The following is a 27,131-nucleotide window of genomic DNA, read 5'->3' as shown; positions in this document are numbered from 1 at the left end:
GTATCATTTTTTATTGGATATTTTATTTATTTATGTTTCAGATGTCATCCCCTTTCTCCATTCTCCCAACCAGAATACCAGCCCCACTCCTCCTTTTTGCTTTTATTCCATTCTAATTACATGCAATTATTAATATTAGTTCTAGGTTGAGGAACTAGCAATACAAGTAGATGCAAATAGTCAAGGAACAAGCAAGACAATAAGCACAAATAGCCAAAGAAAAAGCAAGGCAATAAACAGAGTTCCCTGATCATCCCGTGATCACTGTTTCTAAAGGGTTATTAGGGTGATCAAAATATCTGAGCCTACTTCCCTGTCCTAGCCCAAAGTCATTTTCATGTCTGAAGCCTACTTCTTTATTCTAGCCTAAGATTTAGATTCCTGCCTGAAATTATTTCTTTGTTCACGCTTAATTCTTTGGTTAATTTTTTTTCTGTATATAGATTTAATGAAAAACATCTATTTTAGAGTTTAAAAGTTATCAAAAGTAAAGTTACTAATAATTTTTCATTAAAAATATTAATATCAACTATGTTTGTTGAAATATTATAAATTCCTGAATTTTCTAAGATACTAAAATGTTCAATCTTTAATGAAATATAAAGAAATAATAAAAGATAAACAAACTAATATAATTTCAGCTCTTTAATTAATACCAAATGATTAAAATTCAAAACTTTTAAATGTTACCTGAATTATGATTTAGTTAAAAATTTTCCACAAATTTGTAATTTGTAAACAGAAAGATGTCAACTATGACATGTAAGTGAATAATGGAATTTTATTCTCTAGCAAAATAAATTCACAGCACTTTCTGTCTACGTTTACCATCACTGTAAGAATGACCAAATATGAATACTTGTACTATGATTTTTTAACACAGTCATGTGAATAGTTGTATCATGATCCAATTACACACAAACACAAACACACACACACACGCACACACGCACACACACACACACACACACACACACACACACACACACACACATTCTTCCGATATTATGTCTCACCAGATAAACCTTGAAACTAAATGATATTAACATGGAAGTTTGAAATATAATTGAAAGAATGATCAACTGGAAACATGTATAACTAATATTTATGTTGTGGCATACTTTAAAGATAAATATAAAAACTCTAAATAATCACAAACACATTAAAACAAGAAGCTGTCTGATAAGAATGTCTTCATGGAATATGCATTATCAGACTGTCTTGTTTATGAAATAAAAAAGGGGAAGAGGTGGAGAGCTTTTGGGGCTGCTAGGCAAGAATCTGACATGAGCCAAGGACAAGGAAATGGGCTGTTTGGCAGGAATATGACATTGGCCAAGGACAAGGAAGTGGGCTTCAGGCAAGAATCTGACATTAGGCTGGAACAAAGAAGTAATTCCAGGCAGGAATCTAAATCTTAGGCTAGAACAAGGAAGTAGGCTTCAGATATGACAATGACTTTGGGCTTGGAAAGGGAAGTAGGCTCAGATATTTTGGTCATCCTGATAAGCCCTTAGAAACAGTGATCAAGGGAGTGATGATAGAACTTTGTTTATTGTCTTGCTTGTTCTTTGACTATTTGCATCTATTGTATTTCTAGTTCCTCAACCTAGAACAGACCATAATAATTGCATATAATTAAAATGGTATAAAAGCAAAAAGGAGGAGAGGATAAGATGGGGATTCTAGGGAGGGGAAATATGGAAAAGGAATGGCATCTAAAATGTAAATAAATAAAATATCCAATAAAAAAAGAATGCATAAGAAGAATGGAACTGGGTCTCCATCTGGAGAAGAAAACAGGATAGGACAGCTGCAAGACTTCTGAGAAGAAACTTAATAAGTCTGGAGAACTTACTCAAGATGTGAAAAGATATAATATCTAAGTGAGTGTAAACTGGAAAAACTGAGGAGAGTCCCTCTGTCAGATTGACAAAAGTGTTTTAAGCAGGTAAAAAAAAATGTAAAATTTGATCTTTAAGAATTTACTAAATAATACATGAAAAACTCACTACAAAAGAACAAGAAAGTAGAATTCTTGCATTGCATTGTGTTGAGTGGCAATTATTAAATTTAAATGCATGGAAAACCTTCAAAATAATTATGAAAACATACTATGTATCTCATCTCATATTAGCAGAGTTTTTCAGTTATACCTTCAACTTCTCTGTGATAGGGTTGGCCTCCTATCTCTACAATAATCCCTCATTTCTATCCACATGACTGACTTTCATCTAATAATTACAACTGCTTCCTAAAAGCCCTCTTTTCTGTCCTCCTTCAGCTTCTATGTTCTCAGAAAACTATTGAAAATGTTTCTAAAATTTAAAATATAAAAGTAAGTATTCATATCTCATTACTCCCATTGTTTGAGTTATTTATGCAGAGTTTATTTGGCTTCAGTCTTTTCCTCTCTACTCTTTGGTACAGCTTTATGTGGCTAGTTCTGAAACTGTAGGATAATCATTGTCAAGGGCTTTGGAATTTGCTCTACCTTTTTAGAGAAATCTAGAAAATTTTCTTAATGTAAAGTAAGTGAGCAAAGATAAGTTGTGGAAATGGACATAGTACTGTCAAAATTTTTAGCTAAGAAGAGTAATAGATATGTGAGCAAGTATACACACACACACACACACACACACACAAATACACACACATATATAATTTGTAACATTTTGCAACAAGCCCCAGACAAAGAATTATGAGTCAAAATAAGATAAAAAAAAAACTTCTAGGAATACACTGAGTTGGTTTTGTGCCTGACATCAACTGCTTGGTTGTGATGTCTGTCCATAAGTGTGGTTTATGTTCCCAGTGAGAGTCTGTTGGAGAAAACTAGTTCTTCCTTTGTAAGATGTTATTAATTGGGTATAGCTTTTGGGTTAGGTTTGGGGGCTTGTGTTCAATTCCCCTTTCAGCACTGGGACCCCATTAGGCCCAGACTTATGCAGGCCCATGCATTACTGCTGTAGTCTCATTGAGTTCTTATGTGTGCCGTTCCTTTTGTACCTAGAAGACCTTGGTTCTTTGGTGTCTTCCATCTCTACTAGCTCTTAAAATCTTCATTCTTCAAGTCCCATGGATAGTGATTTGTTGGAGACATCTCATTTATGTGTTCTAAGGTCTCTCATTCTTGGCATAATGCTAAGTTGTGGGTCTTTGTATGTGATCTCATCTACTGCAACAGGAAGTTTTCTAATGCTAGCTGAACAAGACACTAATCTATAATTATTTCAGAACACGATATGGAGTCAGTTTATCGCTCATTCCTTTAGCAAAATAGTAGCATTTGATGTTGCTTTGGGTGCATTGACAAGTTCATGGTGGAAAAGCTTATGTTTGGAAACTGTTTTTGATTCTTTGATCTTGATACTGGAAAATTTATCATTGTGGTGATTTATAAAAATATACATAGGAAGCAATATTGATTCTATGAAAGGGAATGAAGTGATAAAAGGACAGAAATCCAACAGGTATCAGAGTACATTATCTGTAACACCCCTCCATATGATATTTTTACTTATTTGTTTTGAGCATCAAAAAGATCATTCTTTCATTGTAAGAGAAGTAAAACAGAAAAATGCTTACTGAAAAATGAAACATATTTCTACAAGATTTCTCCTTTGTTGTTTTCATGCATGTATCCAATTACTTCTAATTACTCACTTCTTCTACCCACACAAGATTAATGTCTATTCCTATTTATAAGTTTCTGTCTCAGTTAGTGACACTGACATGTAAAACTATGCTTTCAATATGAAGAGCATTAACTCTTTCACTACTATAAAAATCTAACATTTTATAAAAGTCATTTAGTATAATAGAAACAAACAAACAAGACCTAACAAAATCAACACTATCTAGTATAAGAGGGAATAAAATAAAGACCAAATAAGTCATTTAGATAGGAAATTCTTCATGAGGTAGATACTACGAGATAAATTATGACAAGAAAGTGGTGGCGCACGCCTTTAATCCCAGCACTTGGGAGGTAGAGGCAGTTGGATTTCTGAGTTCAAGGCCATCCTGGTCTACAGAGTGAGTTCTAGGACAGCCAGGGCTACACACAGAAACCCTGTCTCAAAAAACATAAAAACAAACAAACAAAAAACGAGATAAATTATGAATCATTGTTTATTCTAAATAGTTTGCTACAATATAATTTAAAACATTTAACTTTTATGTGAATATTGCAACACTAAAATATACACTAATTTTATATGTATAAGTTACTTATTTAATTTCTAAAATTAGTAAGAAACTAGATTACTATTACAAAAACAAACATTTTCTTAATTGTCACAATGTAGTTAAATTATAGTGTCCATACATACTGTATTATACAGACATTGATAGGATAATTTAAAAGAAGTTAAGCAAAAGCATTTTCTTGTCACAGATTTCATGAAGTACGTTCTAAACTTGGTGAACATGAAATCTAAGTAGCACTATCCTTCAGAGAAAGAGTACTAACTTCCCACATCATAGATGAGAATACAGTTGGCAAGTCAGGTATACCACTATACCTCGTGATGCAAAAATACACCATGCAACTTGATTACATTTCACTGCGAAAGGTACTGCACTAGAATCCCAGTAGGAGAAATGTGAAGGGTGCTGAGATTAAAGACAAGGGCTCTCTCCTACTCATTTGATTATGTATGTTTTAGTCCTCATGAATTCAGAAACCTCTTCAATGAATTAAAACTCAACAACACGGTTATAATCATTTTAGTTACTTATTTAAGGGAACTTAATTATTCATAATTTAAATACTTAAACTCCAGTCATTTTCAATTTTCTAATGAAAGTTTAAATGAAATATTCATCATTTTTCAAAGGGTTCCTGAAAGCTATGAAAAATAGTTCCCCACAACAACCTCCATAGCAACTTCTGGTACTGGAAAATACCTTTAGCAGGGAAGAAGTTTCCTGATAAGTTTGTGGTTGATTTCTCTAGGTTCTGCAGCCAAAGTGTAAGGTGTCCCCAGTAAAACTGTTCACTATAATGACAACAGTCTGTGTTTTCGGATCCACTAGATCTTCCCTACTAATGTTTAGTTATACTCTTAATTGCCCATATATTGTGGTAACTGAACAAGTATGTATTGCTGGAATTGTCTTGTCTGATAGAAATATGATGTTTTATGTGTTGGTTGTTTAAATTCCAATGTCATTTGACAAGTATGTGTAGATGAATCTCATATCTATTGATATTTAAAAGAAATATGATAAAATAATGTTTGTTTTATTCATTTTGCAATTATTACTTAACAATGTGAATCAACATAGTATCCCTATATTAAAGGCCTTAATAATTCATTTTAACGTATATGCATCTACATGTGCTTCCATGACTTTGTATATATCACATGCTTGCAGGCACAGATGGAGATAAAAGTTAATTGGATCTCTTAGAGCTAGAGTTACTGGTTACAAGCCATATAATATGATTACTTGGGGCTGAAAACATGGTCTCTGAAAGAACAATATGCACACTTAACCACAGAATGGTTTCTCCAGCCTCAGCATTCTTATTTTGTTTTCAGAGATGTACTATCCCTGCCCTTTGATAGTCACTGCCCTTGAATGTCAGGTCTGTCCCCTGCAGCTGTTGCTTCATTATGAGACATCATCCACATAATACCAAGGTGATATTTTTAAAATAAAAGCCAAGGCCATGTCAAAACACAACATGGATGGACATTCAGCACGTTTAAGATAAAAGTTCACCCACACAACGTATTATTTAGTATAACCAGATAATATATTTCATGTATTACCAAACTTATCTCTGCTATTGCCGTATCTGTCATACCAATATTCATAACAATTTGGGAACACTATTGCTCTTTTAATTTTATTTTTCTGTAGTATAATTGCATAATTTTCCTTCTTTCTTCTTCTCTATCCTAGCTATCTTTCAAATTTTTGGCCTCTGTTTTTTCATTAGTTGTTGCTATTTACATGCTATATAAACATATATGCATGTATATATGTATGTATAAATCCAAATATATACCAATTTGGGTCTTTTTATAAATATGCATAAATGCATATATATTCCCATATATGTTTATATGTATGCATATGTGCATATATATGGTAAGGCATCAATTGATTCTATCTGATACTATTTTTTTTCATCTGGGAATTATTTTTAATTTACCTGGCCATGTCTTTCTCTGTTGTGGTAATTATTTATAAAAATGGTGTCGCCAGTCAAGCTGATTATCTAAGCTGCAGTGTCTCTGCTTAGCTCCACGTGTGCACCGCAGCTAGAAACAGCCAGCTAGAGACACCAGCCTTGCCACCCACAAGACGCCAGCGTGGGAGATGGCTCTGCCAATCTTCCATGCTGTTTATGCAAGGCTGGGCAGTGCCCGGACCACCCCGCCAACCACAGAGGCTCAGTACAGATGATACTCTAATGCTTAGATTATCCAAAGGCTTATGTATTTAGTAATGATCAATAACAAGGTACCCTTACAATCAGAGGTGTAACCCAATACTCAACCTAGATATACCAACTACCTTTGACTGCTACAGACAAGCGAACATCAGTCTTCATCTCCCCTCTCTCGTTCTCCATCTCTTCCTTATCTCCTCTTCTTCTTTCCTCTTCTTCTCCTTTACTCCTCCCACCTTAGCTCCTCCTACATTTCTCACTTGTGTTTCAAGCCATAAAACATGTACTGTTCTCTAAGTTACCTTCATTGACCACGAATCAGACTCTCCAAGAATACTTGAACATATTCATCTTTTTTTTTAATCCCTACCTCTCTAAGTAACTGAAAAGAATGTAAATGAATGTGTCATTTACATTTTTAGTGTGATAGAGTATAGTGGATAATAGTGTTCCAACTTTTACATGTTCCACATAAAATCTAAAACAGCTTTATGACATATGAGTGAATTTTCTTATATGATTCAAGCCATACTGCAGATCTCATTATTTACCTCTCCTGAACACTACATACTGATATACTTTGGTATTCTCATTTGCTGAACCCTAAGAGATGGCCATTTTTATCCTTTTTACTATGATCAAATGCAAATCTCTTATGTGAGTTTTTGGACTACACTGTCCTATGCACATGATTAGTTCTCTGGGTCATGCAAGAATATTATTCACAGTCACATTCATGCCAGTTCCATGGGCATCTCCCTGCTGCTCACAGCATCTGCTTCTTTCAGGGACCGTGAACCTCAGCTTTTTCATTCACATCAATTGGTCTGATATGTATTTGGAACATTGGTTTCAATTAGTTGTTTGGATTTTCAAAAATCCCAGTACTGAATATAATTTTTCAGTATAATAATGTTTATACAAGACAATTTCTTAGTCTGTGATCTTACTTTTGACTTTTCATATTCTGATTTTTACTTTATAGAATTATCCAAAGTGTAGTTGCCTATAGAAAGCTTATAAATAGTGTTTTATTTTATCCTTAGTGTTCTCTCAGGGTAAAGAGCTAATCTTCTTTGCTACCACATGTTACTGTGTCACATATTTCTCTTCTGAGTTGATAGCAGTCACTACTGTCAACTCTTGTCACACATGCATGTGCATACATATTAGCAGGTACACATATAAACACACACATATACATGATCATTAATACAGGAAAGCAGAGGGTCTATCTATTAAAACTATGTTTTACAATTATTTCAACTCTCTCTTCGCCATTGCTTATTAACAATGAGAAAATAAGACTCAAGTTTCTTATAATTATAATCCCATTAATTTATTAAAATGTATCATTTTCTCCATGACTTTTTAGATATTATAGTATATGCCAACTTAGATTTATATTTGCTGGATATTGAAACTAAAAACTTATGCTTTGACATCTTCCTGTATCTTTTTTGTTTCACTATCAACAACTCAGTACAAAATATCTTTCTTTAAATAAAATGAGAAAGCATGACTTAGGCTAAGCTTCACCGAAAAGAGCCATGCGTTCACTATCATTGTCTTTTGGGTCTGTGCTTTCATCTCATAATTTATTAAATTAAAGCATGCTGGTTTTATTAATTTCTCATGTTGTTTCCTAATTTTTCATTTTTATTTGATATTTTATTTATTTACATTTCAGATGCCATCACCCTTGCCCATTCCTCTTCCCCGTTAATCCCCTATCCCATCCCTCCTCCTACTTTTTTGCTTTTATACTGTTTAAATTACATGCAGGTATTATGAACATTTTTTTTTTTGCATAGTGAAATGCCAGAGAAAAAACGATCATGAATAATAAAAAAATTAATAAAAAAGATTCAGCTCAAGTATTCAGCTCTTTCAAGTTAGTCTACAGAGATAAGAAAATAAAAGCAGACAAATGGATGAATGGGATAGAATTGAGAACTTACCTGTAAGTCCAAAATCCAATAGCTACCAGATTTTGACAAAGAAGCCAGTGGTAAACATGGTGAAAAAATACTATTTTAAACAAATGGTTCTTGTTAAACTGGCTATCTATATTTATGTGTAAAATAATGAAATTGTATTCTCATTTGTCATCCTATGAAAATTTCTAAATGGATCACGAACCGGAACATAAAATTAGATACCCAAATACAGTAGGGGACAAAGTAGAGAATATGAAAGGAGTCATTGCCACAGTGGGAGAACTTTTCCAACCAGGAACACAGTAGTATAGGCCTTGAGACTAACAACTAATTAATTAGCACTCATGAAACTGAAAATTTAAGGAGATATTTATAAATAATAGTTGCTGGTCAAGGTGGAGTCAAATATCCATCAATGAGGCAGTAAACACCAGCTAATATGAGGCCCCTGACACATATACAGCAGAGGACTGCCCAGTCTGGCCTCAGTGAGAGAAGATGCACCTAACCTGAAAGAGACTTGAGGCTCCAGGGAGTGGGGAGGTCTGGTGGGATGGGTGTGTGGGGGTGGGGAGATGAAGGTGGCAGTATGGGCTGGGGAGAGGTCTGGGGGAAGGGGCGGGCCAGGAGGGGGAGAAGACTGAACTGTAAAAATGAATCAAAAAATATGTCACCACTCAGAGTGCTTTATTTCTGAGATTTTTTTGAAAACCCACTTATGTTTTAATATTTTCAAATACTCAATGAAAGTTAGGCAAACATGGTATTGTCTACATTCTTTTGTAGAATTCTAATTTAAGTAATATTTATTGGTTACCTCATAGGAAGTAGAACTATTGATTAACAGTCAGTGTCAACATTTTTCTAAATGGGCATGCTTTTTATTTTTTTATTTTTTTTTTACTATCAAACTAAAATTGCTTATTAAACAAGACTTAAACAAATAATTTTAGGGGAAATACAATAAAAGTATATTCAAGGTAGAAATGTGAAATGTTGTCTAAACTCTAATTATAAATACACAAACAAAGAAAATTGATCATAGCTTCATTATTAGTTTGATCATAGGTTGTATCAAATCCAGAATTAATTTTAAACCAATGTTTATTCTCATATAATTTACAAACCAACTGTGAGCTGGCTTTAAAATAATTAAAAATGATCCCACTTACATTCATTTACAAAAGCCAAATGCATATGCTCAGTAGCCACAACATAAGCAGCTTCTAATTATTGTAAATCAATTCCCTGGGACAGCACAAATTGGAGCAGATGGTATTTATGTACATAATTTTACCTTTATTGAATAATATTTTCTTTGCTACCTATTTTGTCTTTATACACAGAAAACATCAGCTTTTTTTTTTTTTACTGCCTAATACCATATTATTTAATTTTAGTTTCAGTGAGCACTATATAAAATTTTCTCTTAATTAAACCTGGAAATTATTTTCTCATATAAATGTGTGTTTAGTATAGTCAGTAAAAGTAGAATGGAATAGATCCAGCAGTACTTTGTAGCAGAGATATCTTTTTTTTCTAAAAGGAGAATGCAGTTTTGGAGAACACATTCCAAATTATAGCATATCATAAAGATGCATGCCAGCTGACCATCTTTGTAGACAGATTGGCATTGGCCATATGGCATGGCAGGGAGCTTGGAAAAACCCTGATGTCCCAGAAAATCCTATGCAATATTCTATCAACTTGCTGAAATTCTAGATCCTAGTTACACACCTCACTTGGAAGACCTTAACATTCTTGAAAATTACATTGTTTACATTACATTACATTACATTACATTACATTACATTATTTACCTGTGATAGATATTTGTAAGTCAGCAAGACATTCTAAATATCATTTAGAAAAGCTTTATAAAGTACTGTTTAGAAAAACTTGAAGCCTGTGTTTTGTTTGGTTTGGTGTGTTACATAGTTTGGTTTTTAAGATGGTGTGTCTCTTTACATAACACAGGATAGTATCAATCCAACGAGCTGACTTAGCTCCTAAGTAATTAGACTATAGCCATGCAACACTATAGCATACTAAAACTTCTTTAGTCAAAAATGTTTTTTAAAATAGTTTTATGTTTTTTATTGAATATGAATGATTTATCATATAGCAATGGCACTTTGATTTTTAAAATACATGATATTAAATGTGACAGGGAGCAAGGAGAGTTGGAATGTGTAGGGGTATATTAGATGTTGGTTTTCTCCCAAATTTACATATCTCCTAATGGTTTTTATCATGGGTGCAGTACCACATTATCATTCTGTGCTACCTGCTTGCACTTCTCAGCTAAATTCTTACCGATGTGACCACCATAAATGTTCCCTTACCCACACTACACATTCTCTAAATGAGTGTTGGCCCTAGGACTCTAAAGCCCTCTTAATAATGTACTCTTTTCCTATTTCCCCTTTTTTTGAAAGCACCTATTCAGGATTGACAATCCATATTCGTAATCCTAGCGCAAGGAATGTTGAGGGAGATGAATTGCCATGAATGTGGGCGTAGCCAGGGTGAGTTCCAGAATAGTCTGCGCTATGAGTTCACACCTCTTCTCACAGCTCACCAAACAACAACACACATAGAGCAAGAAAATAAAGACAGGGAGAAAGGGTATGGTTTAGGGCGGGAGGGGATTTGTGGAAATGAAACTGTAATAACATATTTTATCAAAAATATCTACTTTCAATACAAATTATAATAAAGAGATAGAGAGAAAGAGTGAATATGCATCTCTTTTAGATTTAAATGAAATAGCATTTCTCCAGAAAGCCTGTTTCTTAAGGTCACTGCCTGTATTTGTGCTTCTGTTATTTTTTAGTACAGAAGTCTGGCCATTCACCACATATGTCATTGAACTGAAGTAGTAAAATATTACTCCCATTCTGCCACATTTAATCAACACTGCTTTACCCTCCACACTCATATGACTGGCATGAGACTTCTGGGAACCAAAGTAGATGCCTTACGGTTTATGGCTTACTGGATTAGAAGGTTAACACAAGCTTTCTCAACTGGTGTTCATGTTGTAAACTGGTATTTAACTTTTTCTCTTTGTGAATATAATCTCCTGATAGCTTACAGATAGTTCATATATGGCAGATTTAGGAAAACATTTTAAAAGCCAATATACAAATTCTAGAACTTTCACAAAACCATTTAAGCCCAATTTTACTGGATAGGTAAAGTCATGAAGACAATCCTTCAGTGTGATGCAGAGAATTAAACTGTATTTCTTTGGCTGCCAACATGTTGATGGTGTTAAAGACAAACTTTAACATGATGGGCAGGAATGAAAATAGTCTTGGGACAAAAAGGGCTAGCATGATCAAGCTATATATGCCATTCTTGAAACTTGACCAAAGTAGAAATACTGACCTCAGGCCATGGGTAATTTTATCAGCAGTAACTACTGCATCAACACTCAGCAGAGCAGCATTCTTGAAATTCATAAGCTCACTATGTAAAGTTAAAACACCCAGAGAAGTGTTAGAATTATGCCAAATACACTGCAAGTGTCTTTAAACTTTTTCCTTATTATAGTGACTACCACTGTAAATTTTAGAACTAACATGAATCCAATGGGATTTGGCATGACACTAGAGATGGCTTCTTATCCTTAAATTCTGAACCTCTTCTGATAATTTGAATAGGATAAAGAGCATCAATCCATTCTTCCAAATGCCTATCTAAATCCTCTTGTATATTCAACACATTAGAAACATTTTTTGGTAAATGATTGACAAAAGTAAGTCTCTTAACTTTTTGTGTCAAAGCAATTGTAGAAGCCGTGGTGCTAGCAATTAATATAATTAAAGCTGTTATACCAGCAATAATCAAGCCCACTACCCTCTTGCTTCTGCTGAAAGCCTGACTCACTTCTTTCAGTACTTGCAAGCTATTTTTAGAATACTAAGGTTCTATGATACTCAGGGCACTAAAACAAAAGCTGTTTGATAGACCTCCTTAATTGACATGCCAGATTTCAAAACACAAACACAATTATAAGGTGTACAATCAATGCAACTTATATTAAATACTGTAGAAGAAACAAAAATTATTTTAAATTTAGAGACACATATGGAAGTTAGCTGCAATTCTCTATGATGTTATGTTAGCAAGAGATAAAGTTGGGGCAGGATCTGGATTTCAAGCAGGTGTTAGCACACATATTAAGGCTCTTTTAATTGTCAAGTTAAACTGTATTTTATATGTTAAGAATTACCAACAATCTATGACTACATTGAAACTAATTCAATGACATATTATGATTTGTTTTTTTCTTGTTATTTTTATCATATAGTTGCCTTTGTTCACAATTATGCCTTCATATATGAAAGCACTTAGAATAGAAATTTAGCATTTTTGCATATATATGTATTAAAGAATGAAGGCAAATTGGATATACTATTGATATTAACTTGATATTTATTCCTGACACTATTGATTTAAATGTTGTTTTCAACACACATGTGAACTAAAAATGAACCTGACTTGATAAATATGACATAACAAACAACATAGGACATAGTTCAAATGTAAAATTTTGTGCAATATGCTAAGGTAAGTAAGTAAAATCAGTGACTACTAAGCCTGATAACTTAAGGTCAATCCCACTACTTGCATAATAGAAGGGCACATGCACACACACATGCACACACACATGCACACACACATGCACACACACAAGCACACACACACACACACACACACTAAATAGATGCAAGACAATTTATAAAAAAGATAACTCAGTAGAAATAGTCTCTCATTAGCATCAGAAATATTTTGCTGAGGACAACCACAGCTGTTCCTTCTGGTTCTGTTTTGTAGGTAGCCAAGGAGGAAGAGTGTCAGCATCAGTGGGGGTAAGAGTTGGTCTTGTGAGATATTTAGGGTTGCTTTTATATCTATATATAATAAAATATTTACCTGTACCTTACTTTGCAGTAATAGCTGACCTGCCTCACTTCCTCTCAGGCCAGGTATTGCAGACTCTGGCATTTAGCATTGTCAGTATAATACAGTGCTGGGTGGGGTGGGGGATATTAAGTAAAAGGATTTATTGCAAGTGCTCCCTTCTCTGATGAATGAACCAGAAGCCTTTCTGGCTAAGCTGGTTAACTCTTTGTGAACCAGAGAGAAGGGAAGGAAAAAAATTAAGGTGCTTTATACAGGAAAATACTCAAAGACACATAAATTCAAGCTCTCACACTCTGGCCAGGCCTGACCATCTGTCACAATCAACTCCACAAGTATTCACACATGCTTACATGTTTCCTGCATGCTTACATATATACATATACCCACACACATACCTATAGACAAACAGACATACACATTTGGATTATTGGGTAGATTTATGAATGGATGGATAGGTAACCGCATATTTCCTCAAGCCAAACCATTCAACCAACAACTTTATTTCTTTTCTCTGGTCTTTTTATATCTTCTTAGATAAAATTTTCTTTAGAAAATTATCTAAGACATAAAACATTACATAAAATGGGAGTTACAGTAGGATGCTGATGGTAAATTCAAAGCAGTTTTTCATTATTATATGCTCATTATAAGTTCAAAGCAAAAGTCTTTTCAAGGTCTTATCATCATAGAGCATACCTGTGACTTTATCCTTGGATCTAAATGTTTTCCGTGAACAAAAATTAGTCCCAAATCTGTTTCTCTTTTTAGTGTGGTTATGAAAGCTTATTGCATTTTTTATTATGCAATATTTGCTTATTATGAGGAGTGGGCACATTCTATTCTTGATTCTAATCCTTGTAAAGGAAGTACACCAAACAGAAAATAGGAAGGGCCAAAAAAGAAATTCTCTATAATATATTATACTCAAAACATTTGAAGCACAGAAATAGGTATAGTGAGAAAAAAAAAAAAAAAAAAAAAGACAAGGTCACTTAGGGAGGCAGACCTTCTGAATAAATCTTGATTATCTGACAGTCTGACAGAAACTTTTGTTTATAATAATTTATTATTACATTTTTGTTTCATTTATATCAAGATCTCAATTCTCCTCCTTCTCCTCCAAGTCCCGCCAATATCTTTCTCTCTCCCCACTATTCTCTCCTGCTCTCCTGAGAGAAGGGGAGTCCCCCTTTGTTACCACCCACTCTTAGACATTTAGTCTTCTCAAGAACAGGCACATCCTTGACCACTGAGGCTCATCCGTGCAGTCCAGACAGAAAGAAGTGGATCCAATAGCAAGGAAAAGAAATCTAGATAAGCCACACAGCACTTGTTAGGTAGGGGACCCACGTGAATACCAAACTGCACATTTGCTACATGCCTTGAGGCGACTTGCTGGGCTGGGTTGTGGCTGGTGTGGCTAGCTTGCTTGAGTTGATAGGCCTCCAAAATATATTGGAATGTAGCGAGGTCCTCCAGTGGGAGAATAAGCAGCATGGTGACTCATTGGTTGAAGGCTCCCTCTATGATTCTCCACTGCAGGGCCCCAAAGGCAAGAGAAAGTCATTGGTTTTAAAATGTTTATTGTCATGGCAGAAAATAGAAGAAGCTGTACCCCTTGTCCTCAGCGCGGGCTTGATGTTAAATACTTTTTGTGAGTAGGAGGAAGGTCTGGGAAGAAATGTTTAATTGGCTACTCCCTCTGGCCTTTAGGTATCTTATTAGTATGGAGATCTTTTGAGGCTTTGTGGCCTGTAGTCATGCCCATTACCTGTGTTACATGACACAACTCTCTCTTTGGGAAGCACTGTAGAGGGCAGTCATCAGTAAAAGAAACCAGGGCCCAGGAGTAACGCTTAACACCTATATCCAATTAGGGTATCTGGGGTTCAAGGCCTATGTTTGACCAGGTACCCAGCTGCCTCTCACAGCCCACTGCCTCACAGAAACTTCAGAATATTACATTAAAAACAGGATCTGTCATTTCCATCTTGTATTAAAGAAACCAAACTCATAATATAAAATATATATCACCTTAGGGCAAAAGAATGAGAAAAAAATGTTATTTTAACCAAGTAGAATGAATAAACAATCAGCCATAGATATTCAAATATCTAAATAACTACACTTCAAACAAAACCATTCCCAAAATACAAGGAAAGTCAATTTATAATCCCCAAAGAATAATTCAATAAAAATATTACAATTTACTAAATATACATTGAAAATTCAATTATATCCAACTTCATAAAATACATCCTACTAGGTGTTTACCCACAGCTTAACTCCAAAATGCTCACTCAATACATAAGGCACCTAAAAAAATAAAATATATTTTGTTTATGTTTAAGAATCATTTCCATTAATAGCATTCTAAATGAAATATACATAATAATAATCAACAGGTAATAACAAGCAAACCCTGTTAGTACATATTTTTTTTACATGGTAGTACATATTTTTTTTACATGTAGTACATATTTTTTTTACATGTGTTTTTAAGCACACCATAGCAATCAGTAATAGTGTCAGGCTTTGGAACCTGCCCTTGAGCTGAATCCCAATTTGGTCCTGTCACTGGACCTCCTTTTCCTCAGGGTCTTCTCCATTTTTGTCCCAGCAGTTCTTACAGAGAGGAACAATTCTGGGTCAGAATTTTTGACTGTGGGATGGCAGCCCCATCCATCTACTTGATGCACTGTATTTTACTGGAGGTGGACTCTACAAATTCCATTTCCCGACTGTATGGCATTTCTTCTAGGGTCCCTCCCTTGAGTCCTAAGATTCTTTCATCTCCTACATCTCTGGTACATCCTACAGACTCTCTCCACTTCCTGAGGTTGTACTACTACTTTATGGGAGGTCATAGTAGCAAATACCATTTGTGCTATTTTTATTCAGCACTGAAGTCCATAAAAATCTAAAGGTTCTTTATACATGTAGGAACAATTTGGAAGAAAGCATTTAATCAATTGTTTAAGCCTATAGTTTGAATAGAGCCAGGACATTTAGAAGTATGGTCTTTTAGATATGCTATAAGAAGTGACCAAGATTTTATAGATTATGTCTTATGTAGTCATATAGAATGTTGTTTATCTAATACTCTAATGGCATATATTAACTGCTCAGTAATTTTATATGTATGTGTGTTTATGAGAGCAAATGAGAGGCAGAGAGAGCAAGAGAGATAGAGCAAGAAAGAGAGCAAGAAAGAAAGAGGAGAGAAGTGGGGTAGGGGTATTGGATCCTATAATTTTTATTTGGTATCATCTGTAAAAGTCTAAAAACCTAAAAATGTTTTACTACATGATTACGGATTAGAAAATTGTATTCAGTATTTGTTGTAATTTATCCTACATATTAGGATAAAGGATTAAATTTTTAGGAGAGCTTCAATTTAAATCATTTATGACAAAATTCTATATATTTATTGATATTATTTTCTTAGGTAGTCACTTAACAATGTCATAGCATTTCAAGGTCAAAAGTACTTGAAGATTTTAATAGTTAACACAATGAACCTCAGCAAGTATAAGTGGAGTAAAAGGACTTTGAACATATTGTAAGTTTACCTTCTAGTTTTCCTTAATAAAAATATGTTTTCAAAACTCTTGTCTTTTTGATGTCATCATGCTCACTGTGAAACTCCAGGAATCTTCATAGTACTAACCAAACACACAGTCATTCAAAGGAATGATATTTTCTTACTTAATTTTATTTAATAGATATTAAAGCAATATTTTGAATTAGTAATAAAATAATGTTAAATCATAATTTTCATATAATATTCATCACACTCAATTCAAATAATGAATATATGATTATAAATGTTTCCCAACTATTGCAGATAATATGCATGTAGTCAAAATTACATGAGAAGAAATGTAAATAAAACAACGGCAATGAAAATCAAATTGTAGATTTCCTGGCATTCAAATTTAGCTGTTTTATATTTGTATTTAGTAAATCTAGGATTTTAATTTCAAGTGTTTCATAGCCATATGGCTGTATACATTAAATATTTATCCTGCCCTTGGTTCATATATACCTTTAACACTGTGTCCACTTTATCATTAGAACAACCTTTTCAAAATGCCAATCTTGTCACATCAATCTTCTGCTTGAAATTTTTTGATACATTGTTTCTTGAATCAAAGTTAAAATGTCTTCACTTTTTATTGTTTAATGTCTCCTATCATTGCTCACAATTTTTATGATGCCAAATAATTTGCAGTTTCTTGAATATATATTTCAGTTTCCTTGATACAAAATTTTCAGAATTATTATATCTAAACAACATTCCTTCCTTTTGCTAACAGAAATAATCTTGTAGTATTATTATCCTAAAGTAATGGCCATCACTTAAAACCTTCAATGTTTTATGCAAGAATAGTTTAGAGTTTTCTATTCATTTTCCATGAAAATCTAATATAAGGCATAGTGTTTTGTTTTTATTATTTATATTAACATTAGTTTTATTATATAGAATTATTTTGCAATTAATACATAAATTTATCTAACTCATCTCCAGTAAGACTTTAAAAGAGAGGATATTTAATTAACAAACATTGTGTTGTATGTCACCCTAAAAATTAAAGCCTGTACTCCTAGACAATTAAGGGTCAAGAGGGTTGACCAGATGTCACACTGTTAAAATTGGTGGTTTCTGTGACGTTTCCCATAGAATTTTCTTTCTATAATAACTAAAGTTTTTCTTTAGTGATAACATATCATCTGTTCTATACTCAATCAAAAATTCCAAGTATCCTTAATGTTAAATATAAGCCATGTAGACCTGTTCCATTAGTTTATAGCATTGACAATTTTTTTGTAAATATCATTGCAATACTTACTTTAATTATAACCCTAATATTTGTATTTTCCTTCTTACATGTCATTTTTTAATAAAATAATTTTCTTTCAAGCAAGTTTTTCTACTATAACTTCTTATTATAAAATATGCAAATGATCTACAGAGTGACTGGTGCAAAAAAACAAGAACTATTTTGGCATAGATTTCTATTAGTCTCCATTACTTCAATCTACTTAAATCAATTTTCACTAGTTTCGCAGCAGCCTTTCTACAATAAACTCCATAACACTCTTTCCTCCAGAACTAGCTCACTCATATCCACCCATACCTGTCTTGCACTCAGCTGCAAATAATGTGACTAAATCTTTTGGTCATTCAGTAATTTTGTGGGATCACTGATTGGTTTATATTAAGTAGGTTTATCTCATTAAGTATCATTAAAAAGTCCATTTATTTCTTACTACACTCTAAATTACACATCTAATTTTTGCTTAGTATTTCTTTACCTAGGGAAAAAACTAATAGTTACAAATATCAAGGTGAAAATATAGACTACATTTTCTATAGTACTTGTATCTTACAGAAAATAATTGTGGGTGAGAAATAATTAAACCTACAAAAAATCTTGTAGTATCATCTAATTATCTGAATTCATACACACAAAGAAAATGGTGGAAGTAAGGTCAGCTGCTTTATTTCTTTAATTCATATAATATGTATAAACATAGCACAAGGTGTACTTTAAAAGATACATTTATAGTTAGGGCAAACTTTTTCTCAAGATGGAACAGACATGGAGAAGGAAACAAAACAACAGGTATACCTATAGACAATAATATTCCTCAGAATTCAGGAGCAATGAGAGCGGTCAGACAAAGTCTCCTTATTTCTTCTCACCAGTATAAATAGTATAGGCACAAAGCTCATTTCCTACATGTCTCTCTTTATGTCACAAATTTATATAAGTATGGTTTTAGAAACAGATTACATGAAGTGAAAGAAAGGGGATGTATAGAGCCAAGTTGAGAAACTATACAAGAAAAAGTTTCCAACTAAATAATGTTTCTTCCTCCTTTTTTATTACCTCTTTTATGTACATGCATATGAAATTTTAATTTTACTTCTATTCTGATATAAAATATAAACTCAGTTGTATGGTATATTTCTTCATATATCATTTGGACATATCTGGTCATGTCTAATTTCCTAGTAATATTCATATATTAACAATCATGCATTTAATAGTATGTAATTTCTAAGTAAGTATAGAAAAATACTCACTTTGGAAGAAGAAGAGAATTGTGTATTTAAATATTTTACATATTTATCTTCTGGTCAATATTAGATAAATGTTTACACATACATTTTAAGGGTAAGTAGAATAAAGACATAAAAAATATAGTGTCTGATATAAAGTTAATATTACTTCATATGATTTACTAGAAAGAGGATGACTATGAAGGTATTGGTTCAGATATAAAATAATGTAAGAAGGTATATTTTTTCATAATAATACCTCTGAATCTTTCATATATATAAACTAAATGCTACATTTCCTTTGTTTTGGGATGATTGTTGATCCTGAATGCTTCTCTATTTGAATGAGAAGATTTTTTTTCTGATGAGATTTAAACTATCAGATTGAAGGATCATTGTAGAAAGATGTAGCAAGAAATAGGATGCTTGCAATTATTCTCATTCAAAGATCTATGTAGTAGGCTTTTAATGTCACCATTGTGGCTTCTTGGAAGAGAATTGTACTTAATAATAACAAACACTTCAAATAATGTTTTGTAGGTTTCTACAAGGAATGTATAGTTGGGGTTTCCAAAATGTAAATCTATGAGGGTAACTAGGTGCTTATCTATGACATTGTAGCTTAACTTTAATCAACATGTGAAACAATAATGATTACATAAAAGAAAGGTTATAGTCTCAAGATTGTCAAAAACATTTTATTGATTCTATTTTTGATTGTTATAAATAAGTCTTTTTCACATAGTTTTAATAAAATTCATCATTTATTATACTATTTATATATTTATATTTAAATATAGTGTTTTCATTGTGATCAACACTATGGTCTCATGAAGGTTGTATAATATTTCTGCCAACCATTTTGAATAGAAACTTACTGTTACTTCATATGTGACTTCATCATCATTTTAAACAATTAAGGTTACAGGATTAATAGTGGATGTCAAATAACTTGACATAGATAATTTGTTTAATATTGGTTTTATAATAATTTTATTGACAGTGTTTGTTCAATAGGTGTGTCACTAAATTTGCTAAATAAATTCTTAAGAATAAGTTTTATTTGTTCATTTTTGATTCATTTGTTAATTTGTGCATTTTTACTCAATGCACAATAGCCAATCCAATAAAAAGCTTATTATTCATTTATATTTGCTATTAAGCATAAAAGATATGGGTAACTTAGGAACATGAACATTTGGTAACACAAATTTAGAAATACATTTATTTTCAAGCTCTCAATTACATTTTAAATCAGTATGTACTTACCTATATTCCTTACAGATTATAATATCATCAGATATATGTTACTTAATCAATCAGTTCTTTAAAAATTTCAGCAATGTAATTTTACCCCCATTTTATCACTTTGGAAACTAAACAAAAGCTATAGTACTTTTGAATTTTAATGTTGCTGCTTCATTACCAGGATAAATTATATTCATATTTATTAAATTAAGAATTAGTAAAAAGTATATTAGAGATCAAATATTATTTCATGTTTCAATATAAAAACTTCAATATAAATAACTTCACAAGATCAATATAGAATTATCCTTAAACTTATTTTATTAGTTAATTTTGTTTAGATAGTAACACTAAATGCTTCTGGATAGTTTTATGTAAAGAAGATGATTTAAAAACACAACTTTCTATCTTTTCAAAAATTTTCTGTCTCAGTTTACACTTTTCTGATTTGAACATTTACATAAACATATCTTTAGATGGATTCAAACTGTTTAACCCAAGTGGACACAGCTTTGAACTTTTGACTGTTATTACACTTGAAATGCATAATTCTCAGCTACAATGAACTTGTAACTATTAGTACATTTGAGATGCAAAATTCACAGCTACATTGTGCTTATTAAGAATACTACCATCAGATATAACAAAGCAGAGGCATCCTATGATTTTACACATCAAGATCAATGATTTTGTTAGTGTTCTCAACTGTTGGAATTTTCCCTTTCAAATCTGTGGAAATGATGCTCAAAACAAGAGAAAAACAAACTACAAATTGACTTACATGATCAAAAATTAATATAATATGTAAATGATGACTCAAATATAATTGCAAAATTAGAAGTATTTTGATTTCCTTTAGGCGTTATTTTAGTTTGGATAAAAATGGATGCAGTCTTTGTTTTGCATGCTTTTACTTTAAATGTTTACTACATTTTTTACCAGTACATGTCATTATTGTTATTATTATTATTATTATTATTATTATTATTATTATTATTTACATTGTAAATTTTCACTGACATTGTTCAAATAAAATAATGAAATTACCAAAATGACAGAACTAGGGAAGAGAACCTGCACAAAGAGATGCTCAAACAAAAGCATAAGAAAAATTTTTTTGACTGTTAAAGCACACTTAGTATATTCATTTTTTTTTTAATTTTGGGGGAGTTATACTCAAGTTTAGCACAATATATTTTAACTCTTTGATGATTTGGGTAATAATTAGAAATCAATGTGTCATATTCTTTGAATTGGAACAAATGAAAAAGAATTTCAAATTAAGTCTTTTTAAAAGATAGTATTTTGTACATTCTCTAAATTATACTTTTATAATGGCTTATGTTTATTATCTCACATATTTACTGTTAGTATTATAAAACTTTTACAGCCACAACGTTTATTAAAATGCATCATAAATCCAAACTGGAAATTGTACACACAATTTCTGAATTTTATAGTTTGCATGTGTAACATCTGTCATTCTCCATTTTCATGATTTAAAATGTGACACACACCCATGATTTGAAAAAGCATGTTTTGTGTATGTAAATCATTTCATTTTTATTTTGCTATATGGAAAAATGTCTTGTTAATAATAATAAATTTATATTTTAGATATACTTCTTGTTGTAAATAGTATTATAAAGTATAAATCAATTTAATTACTTTCAAGGCAACCTAATTTTGTTAAACCACATTTCAAATACATGATTCTATTTTACATGATGAACAGGTTTTTTTGGATGTACATTTTTTTTCCTTTAATTTGGGTGTATGTCTTGTTATGTTTTACTGTACTGTTAAAGGCAATGATTTTGTAATTGTATGCCATAATTCATGTTTTAAAAAAGCAAAATATTAGATTTAATATTGGATGAGTTATTTTACATACTTAATTCTGCCTTGTTACTGCACTTCATTCTAAGAATTTTGTCACCATTGACCTTTGCCACACAAGACAGTTATGTGTGTGAATATCTTAAAAGAAATTAAGTTTTTAAATTATCTATTTACATAATTAAAATCCTTGTTTCATATACTCTCAGCCTAACTGATATAAATATCATTTTTATTAATTGGTTTATGTTTGATGTAAATAACAAAAATATAGAATGATAATGGGTGTTTACCTGCTTTATTGTAGGAGTTATTTTGATTCGTATATCTACCTCTGTTAAATGTAATTATTTGTGTATCTTCATAAAATCATATTTACTCTTCACTTTAGAGATGTTTCAATATTGCAAGTAAACCTAGCATACAAGCAGATTATATGATTCTATTTTGGAAGGATAAAAAAATGTTTAATCAGTTGCTACTAAATGTTCAGATATTACACTTTCTCAAAGTGATGTTTCTGAAACTAGAGATCACAGTTAACCTGTTTCATCTCCCAATTTCTTTTTACCATAACAGTGTGAGAAATGTGACTTCCATGTTAAATATTTGTAGTCACATTTCAGTCATTTTACTTCTATTAATAATCTCATTTAGGCTTTATCATAAAATCCATTCATTCATTTAAATTTATTTTCAATATTTTGGAGTGCCTATTGTATTCCAGGCATGAATGTACAGACAGGTCTAGAGCTATGTGCAGATATTCAAGTACCTAAATCTATCCTTTTCTTGCATTCTTGTGTGTTGATGGAAGGAATAGATTGCAATGTGTGAGACATAACTAATTTATAAATATCTGGTGAAACACATGTTTGGCTAGACTTTGGTTTCATAGAAATGAAGTTTTCCTTGCTTCATCATTAAATCTTACTATATTTGGGTAACAGAGAAGTAAATGATCACTACTAACCACTACTCAGGACTAGTGTCTAATGTTCAAGTTTTCAAGATTAGCTTGCGCAAAGGACCATTCTCTAAATTATGCCAAACATATGTTTGAATTCTCAGTTGAATCATGACAAGTGTCTATGTCCTAGGGGATTAATGAAAGTGGTTCTTGGAATTGAACAATACATTTTCTGGTGATTAATTAGAATCACATTCAAAACCTGTTTTCAAAAATAAAGAATCATCAAAAAATTTTTACTCAGATGCAATCTTTTTCACATTAATCATGATGGCTTTGATGTGGGTGTATTCCTTCAAATCCGTTATTTTAGAATGTTTAGATAGTAATGTTTTAGATTACAGATTCAATTATATTTAATACTTTTATAATGACAGGTTTGTAGTTAAATTTACTCATTGAAAAATCAAACGCTTTGCAGCTGAAGAGGTAGCTCAGTGGTTACAAGTACTTACTGTAATGCAAGTTAAGTAAACCACAGTTCAATTACCAGAACCTACCTGGGACTCTCTCTGTCACCTATCTGATGTCTTAGTACCCTGCCCAGAAGACACACACACACACACACACACACACACACACACACTACTTAAAAATAAAATTACAAATATAATACTGGACATTACAGTAAAGGAAAAAAATATTTAAATATTAGGCTTATAATCTGGCCTTCATGTCTTTTTAGAGCAGAAAGCTTAATTAAGTTCTCAAACAAATCATCAGAACTTTTTATAGAAATAAGAATATTATTTTATAGAAATACCTCATCATGTAAATTGGTCCACAAAGTTCCCATAAGCAGTTCTCATTTGTTCATAGGAATAGGGAATATCCTTGATAAATTTTATTTTAGTAAGTAGCATAGGCATATTTGAACAGATATTGTATACGTAGTAGATTCGAACTTCTACACAGTGATATAGGTACATGTTTTTCTGATTAATATTTTTACATGTATCAAATATTCAATTTAATATAATTGGCATATATGACTTACCTTTAGTTTCTCCATGTGTAATTACACAATTTTTTGAAGCTCTAAGGAGTTTGAGAATGAATATAGCAATTCATATTTCAATAGTTCAAGGAAATTATATTTATGCTTTTCTGTCTAGCAATTAAAGGCTCCATATTTGTCCACCTTATTTTTTGAGTTTTGGCAAACAAAATCATCACACCTAGTATCTTGTGGGCAGAGTAAAACAAGAAAAACAAGCTGGAACTCAATCAGCTGGTTAACAGGTCACTATTTACTCCTTTTGAGTGATAAGCCACCTTGTATCTGCTTGTATTGATGGTCTAATTAAATCCAGTAGTCAGAAATGCAAAATATCGAGACGTGTATATGAAAGTAAAGCATATGTTACTCACTTTAAAAATATTCAGAACCTTTTTTTTTTTTAACCAATAGCCAACATCAAACTAAATGGTGGGATAGTTGTAGCAATCCCATTAAAATCAGGGAAAAGACAAGGCTATCTACTCTTCCCCTATCTATTCAATATTGTACTCGAAGTTCTAGCCAGAGCAAATAGACAACAAAAGAAGATCAAAGGGATACAAATTGGGAAGGAGGAACTCAAGATATCACTATTTGCAGATGATATGATAGTATACATATGCGACCCAAAACAAATCTAGCAGAGAACTTTTACACACCTGATAAACAATGTCAGCCTAGTGGCTATATTTAAAATTAACTCTAACAAATCAGTAGCCTTTCTCTCCTCAAAGTATAAATGGGCTGAGAAAGAAATTTGGGAAATGAAACCCTTCACAATAACCAGAAACCTTCTATGAATAACTTTTTAGTCTTTATTAGTATCTCAAGCCAAAAACTTGAATGATTATTTTCTTGTTAAAAATTTAAAGATTACTTTAACTATACCTCAAAACGTTCCATGCCTCTGTATAAGATTGTTTCTTATTACATAAGAAACATGCCATATCTAGAAAATACAATCCTTCTAGATACCAAGTGAAAGAAAATGAAAGTCCTACTTTGTCAATTTAATAAAGAAAAGAATTTGGTAGTACACTACTTAAAATTATAATAAATAGTGGTAAGATACATACACATATAAATGCATATTTATAAATCAGTTACATTCATATAATGAACGATTAATATTTAGAAATGTATATAGTTAAAATCATGTCCCTATAAATAATTCCATTGGCCCTTAGTTGTTTTCACTAACTAAAATAATTTAATTTTATTTATTTAAGAATTTTGACCTAAATATATTTTACTTGAAATGTGAAAGATATTAATCGATTTAATTAATTTCCGAGAGCACATAAACACATACAAAAAAAAGTACCTCATGACCTTGAATACTTTACCAGGTTGGATACTTTCCTGGCAAATGAAATCATGATGAACATTAATACATAACAATTTTGAGTCTCAGTTTTGCATCACGTTTTTATTCATGCTTTGATTTCAATTTTCACTTGATTGTTTAAAAATAGAAATGTTTTATATTTTCCCAGAAATTTGAACTGATATAAAACCAAAATATTCAAAGCATAATTTTGAGAAAAGTATGGTTACACAAATGTTTATTCTGTCAAAATTTTATCTGTTCAAATTCATTTGATGAAAACATTGATTGAGGGACCCATTAGGAAATTTTTCTTCTACCTTAATTCACCTTAACGTATGCTGTTAGAATGTTATTTTATGTGTAATGGCGTTCATAGATTGATATAAAAAAATATATCCTGTGGGTCTGTTGTACTTTACATTTTAGTGGTGTGCTTGTGTTTTACCTCATCATGTTTATTATCCTTAAGGTAATAGTAGAAAATATGATTTATTAAAATTATAAAAACTATAAAATTTAAAAGAAAAAGTTAGCATCTAGTGCTACTGTGTCCCACAGGTTCTTCTCCATTGACCCTCACTGCCTCCATTGGTGAGTTAGAGGAGCATATCAGGACTGCCACTGGTGCTATTGCTGTTGCTAGCACACCTGCAGATGTTACTGTATCCAGTGTTACAACTGTCACCAGCCATAGACTTTCCGAGGAACAGCGAGTTCAAGTAAGGAGTCTCAGTGATTCAGGTCTGGACCCCAACACATCCGAGGACCAGCTTTCTCCTCATCAAGCAGATACACAAAGTACAAGCAGAAGACCACGAAATGCTGAACAGATAGAAAGAACTAAAGAAATTGCAGTTGTTACTCATAGAGGTATTGATGTTATTTTACTTGTGCCCCTTTAGTCACAGCCAAAACTATATTTGGTCATGATTCTAACTAGAAAATGAGTTGTAAGAGAGCCAAGGTGTAGAGAATGAAGGAGATTATATGTCCTTCCGAAGACTTCCTCTTTATCTTTTATTTTTGGCAACTTAAAAAAGAATAAGTTGAAGTAGCTGAACAATGAAAATAAGAAGATCTATATTATAATAAATTGGAAGAATAAAAGTTAAAAAGAAACCAAATTACAAAGCAATTAATTTAGAAGAAGGGTTAAGAGTAGAACAGAGTATTTTTAAAAGGGATAGCTCGACTGAGAGTTAAACACCTGTCCTTATTATTTACTCTCCCATACAGATTTAAGAAATAAAACAGCATAATAAAATATCTATTTTCTATAAATAAATGCATATAAATGCACACACAGAATCTATACAGTATAGAGATTTTAATATTTTCATAAAATTTAAAAGTGTAAATTAACAATTAAGAAAACTGAATACTTTTTGAA

The 27,131-nt window shown here is 32.0% G+C and overlaps 1 protein-coding gene across 1 annotated transcript in view; it reads left to right on the top strand.

Moving 5' to 3' along the window:
- Positions 1-27,131, top strand: part of Csmd3 (CUB and Sushi multiple domains 3) — a 942,208-nt gene that overhangs the window by 264,649 nt on the left and 650,428 nt on the right. Inside the window, 1 exon segment of the mRNA XM_076912208.1 lies at positions 26,300-26,611. Coding sequence (XP_076768323.1) covers positions 26,300-26,611 — 312 coding nt within the window.

Source organism: Arvicanthis niloticus, chromosome 13 (assembly GCF_011762505.2).
Source record: "Arvicanthis niloticus isolate mArvNil1 chromosome 13, mArvNil1.pat.X, whole genome shotgun sequence".
NCBI lineage: Eukaryota > Metazoa > Chordata > Mammalia > Rodentia > Muridae > Arvicanthis > Arvicanthis niloticus.
This window is presented reverse-complemented; position numbering and strand designations above follow the sequence as displayed.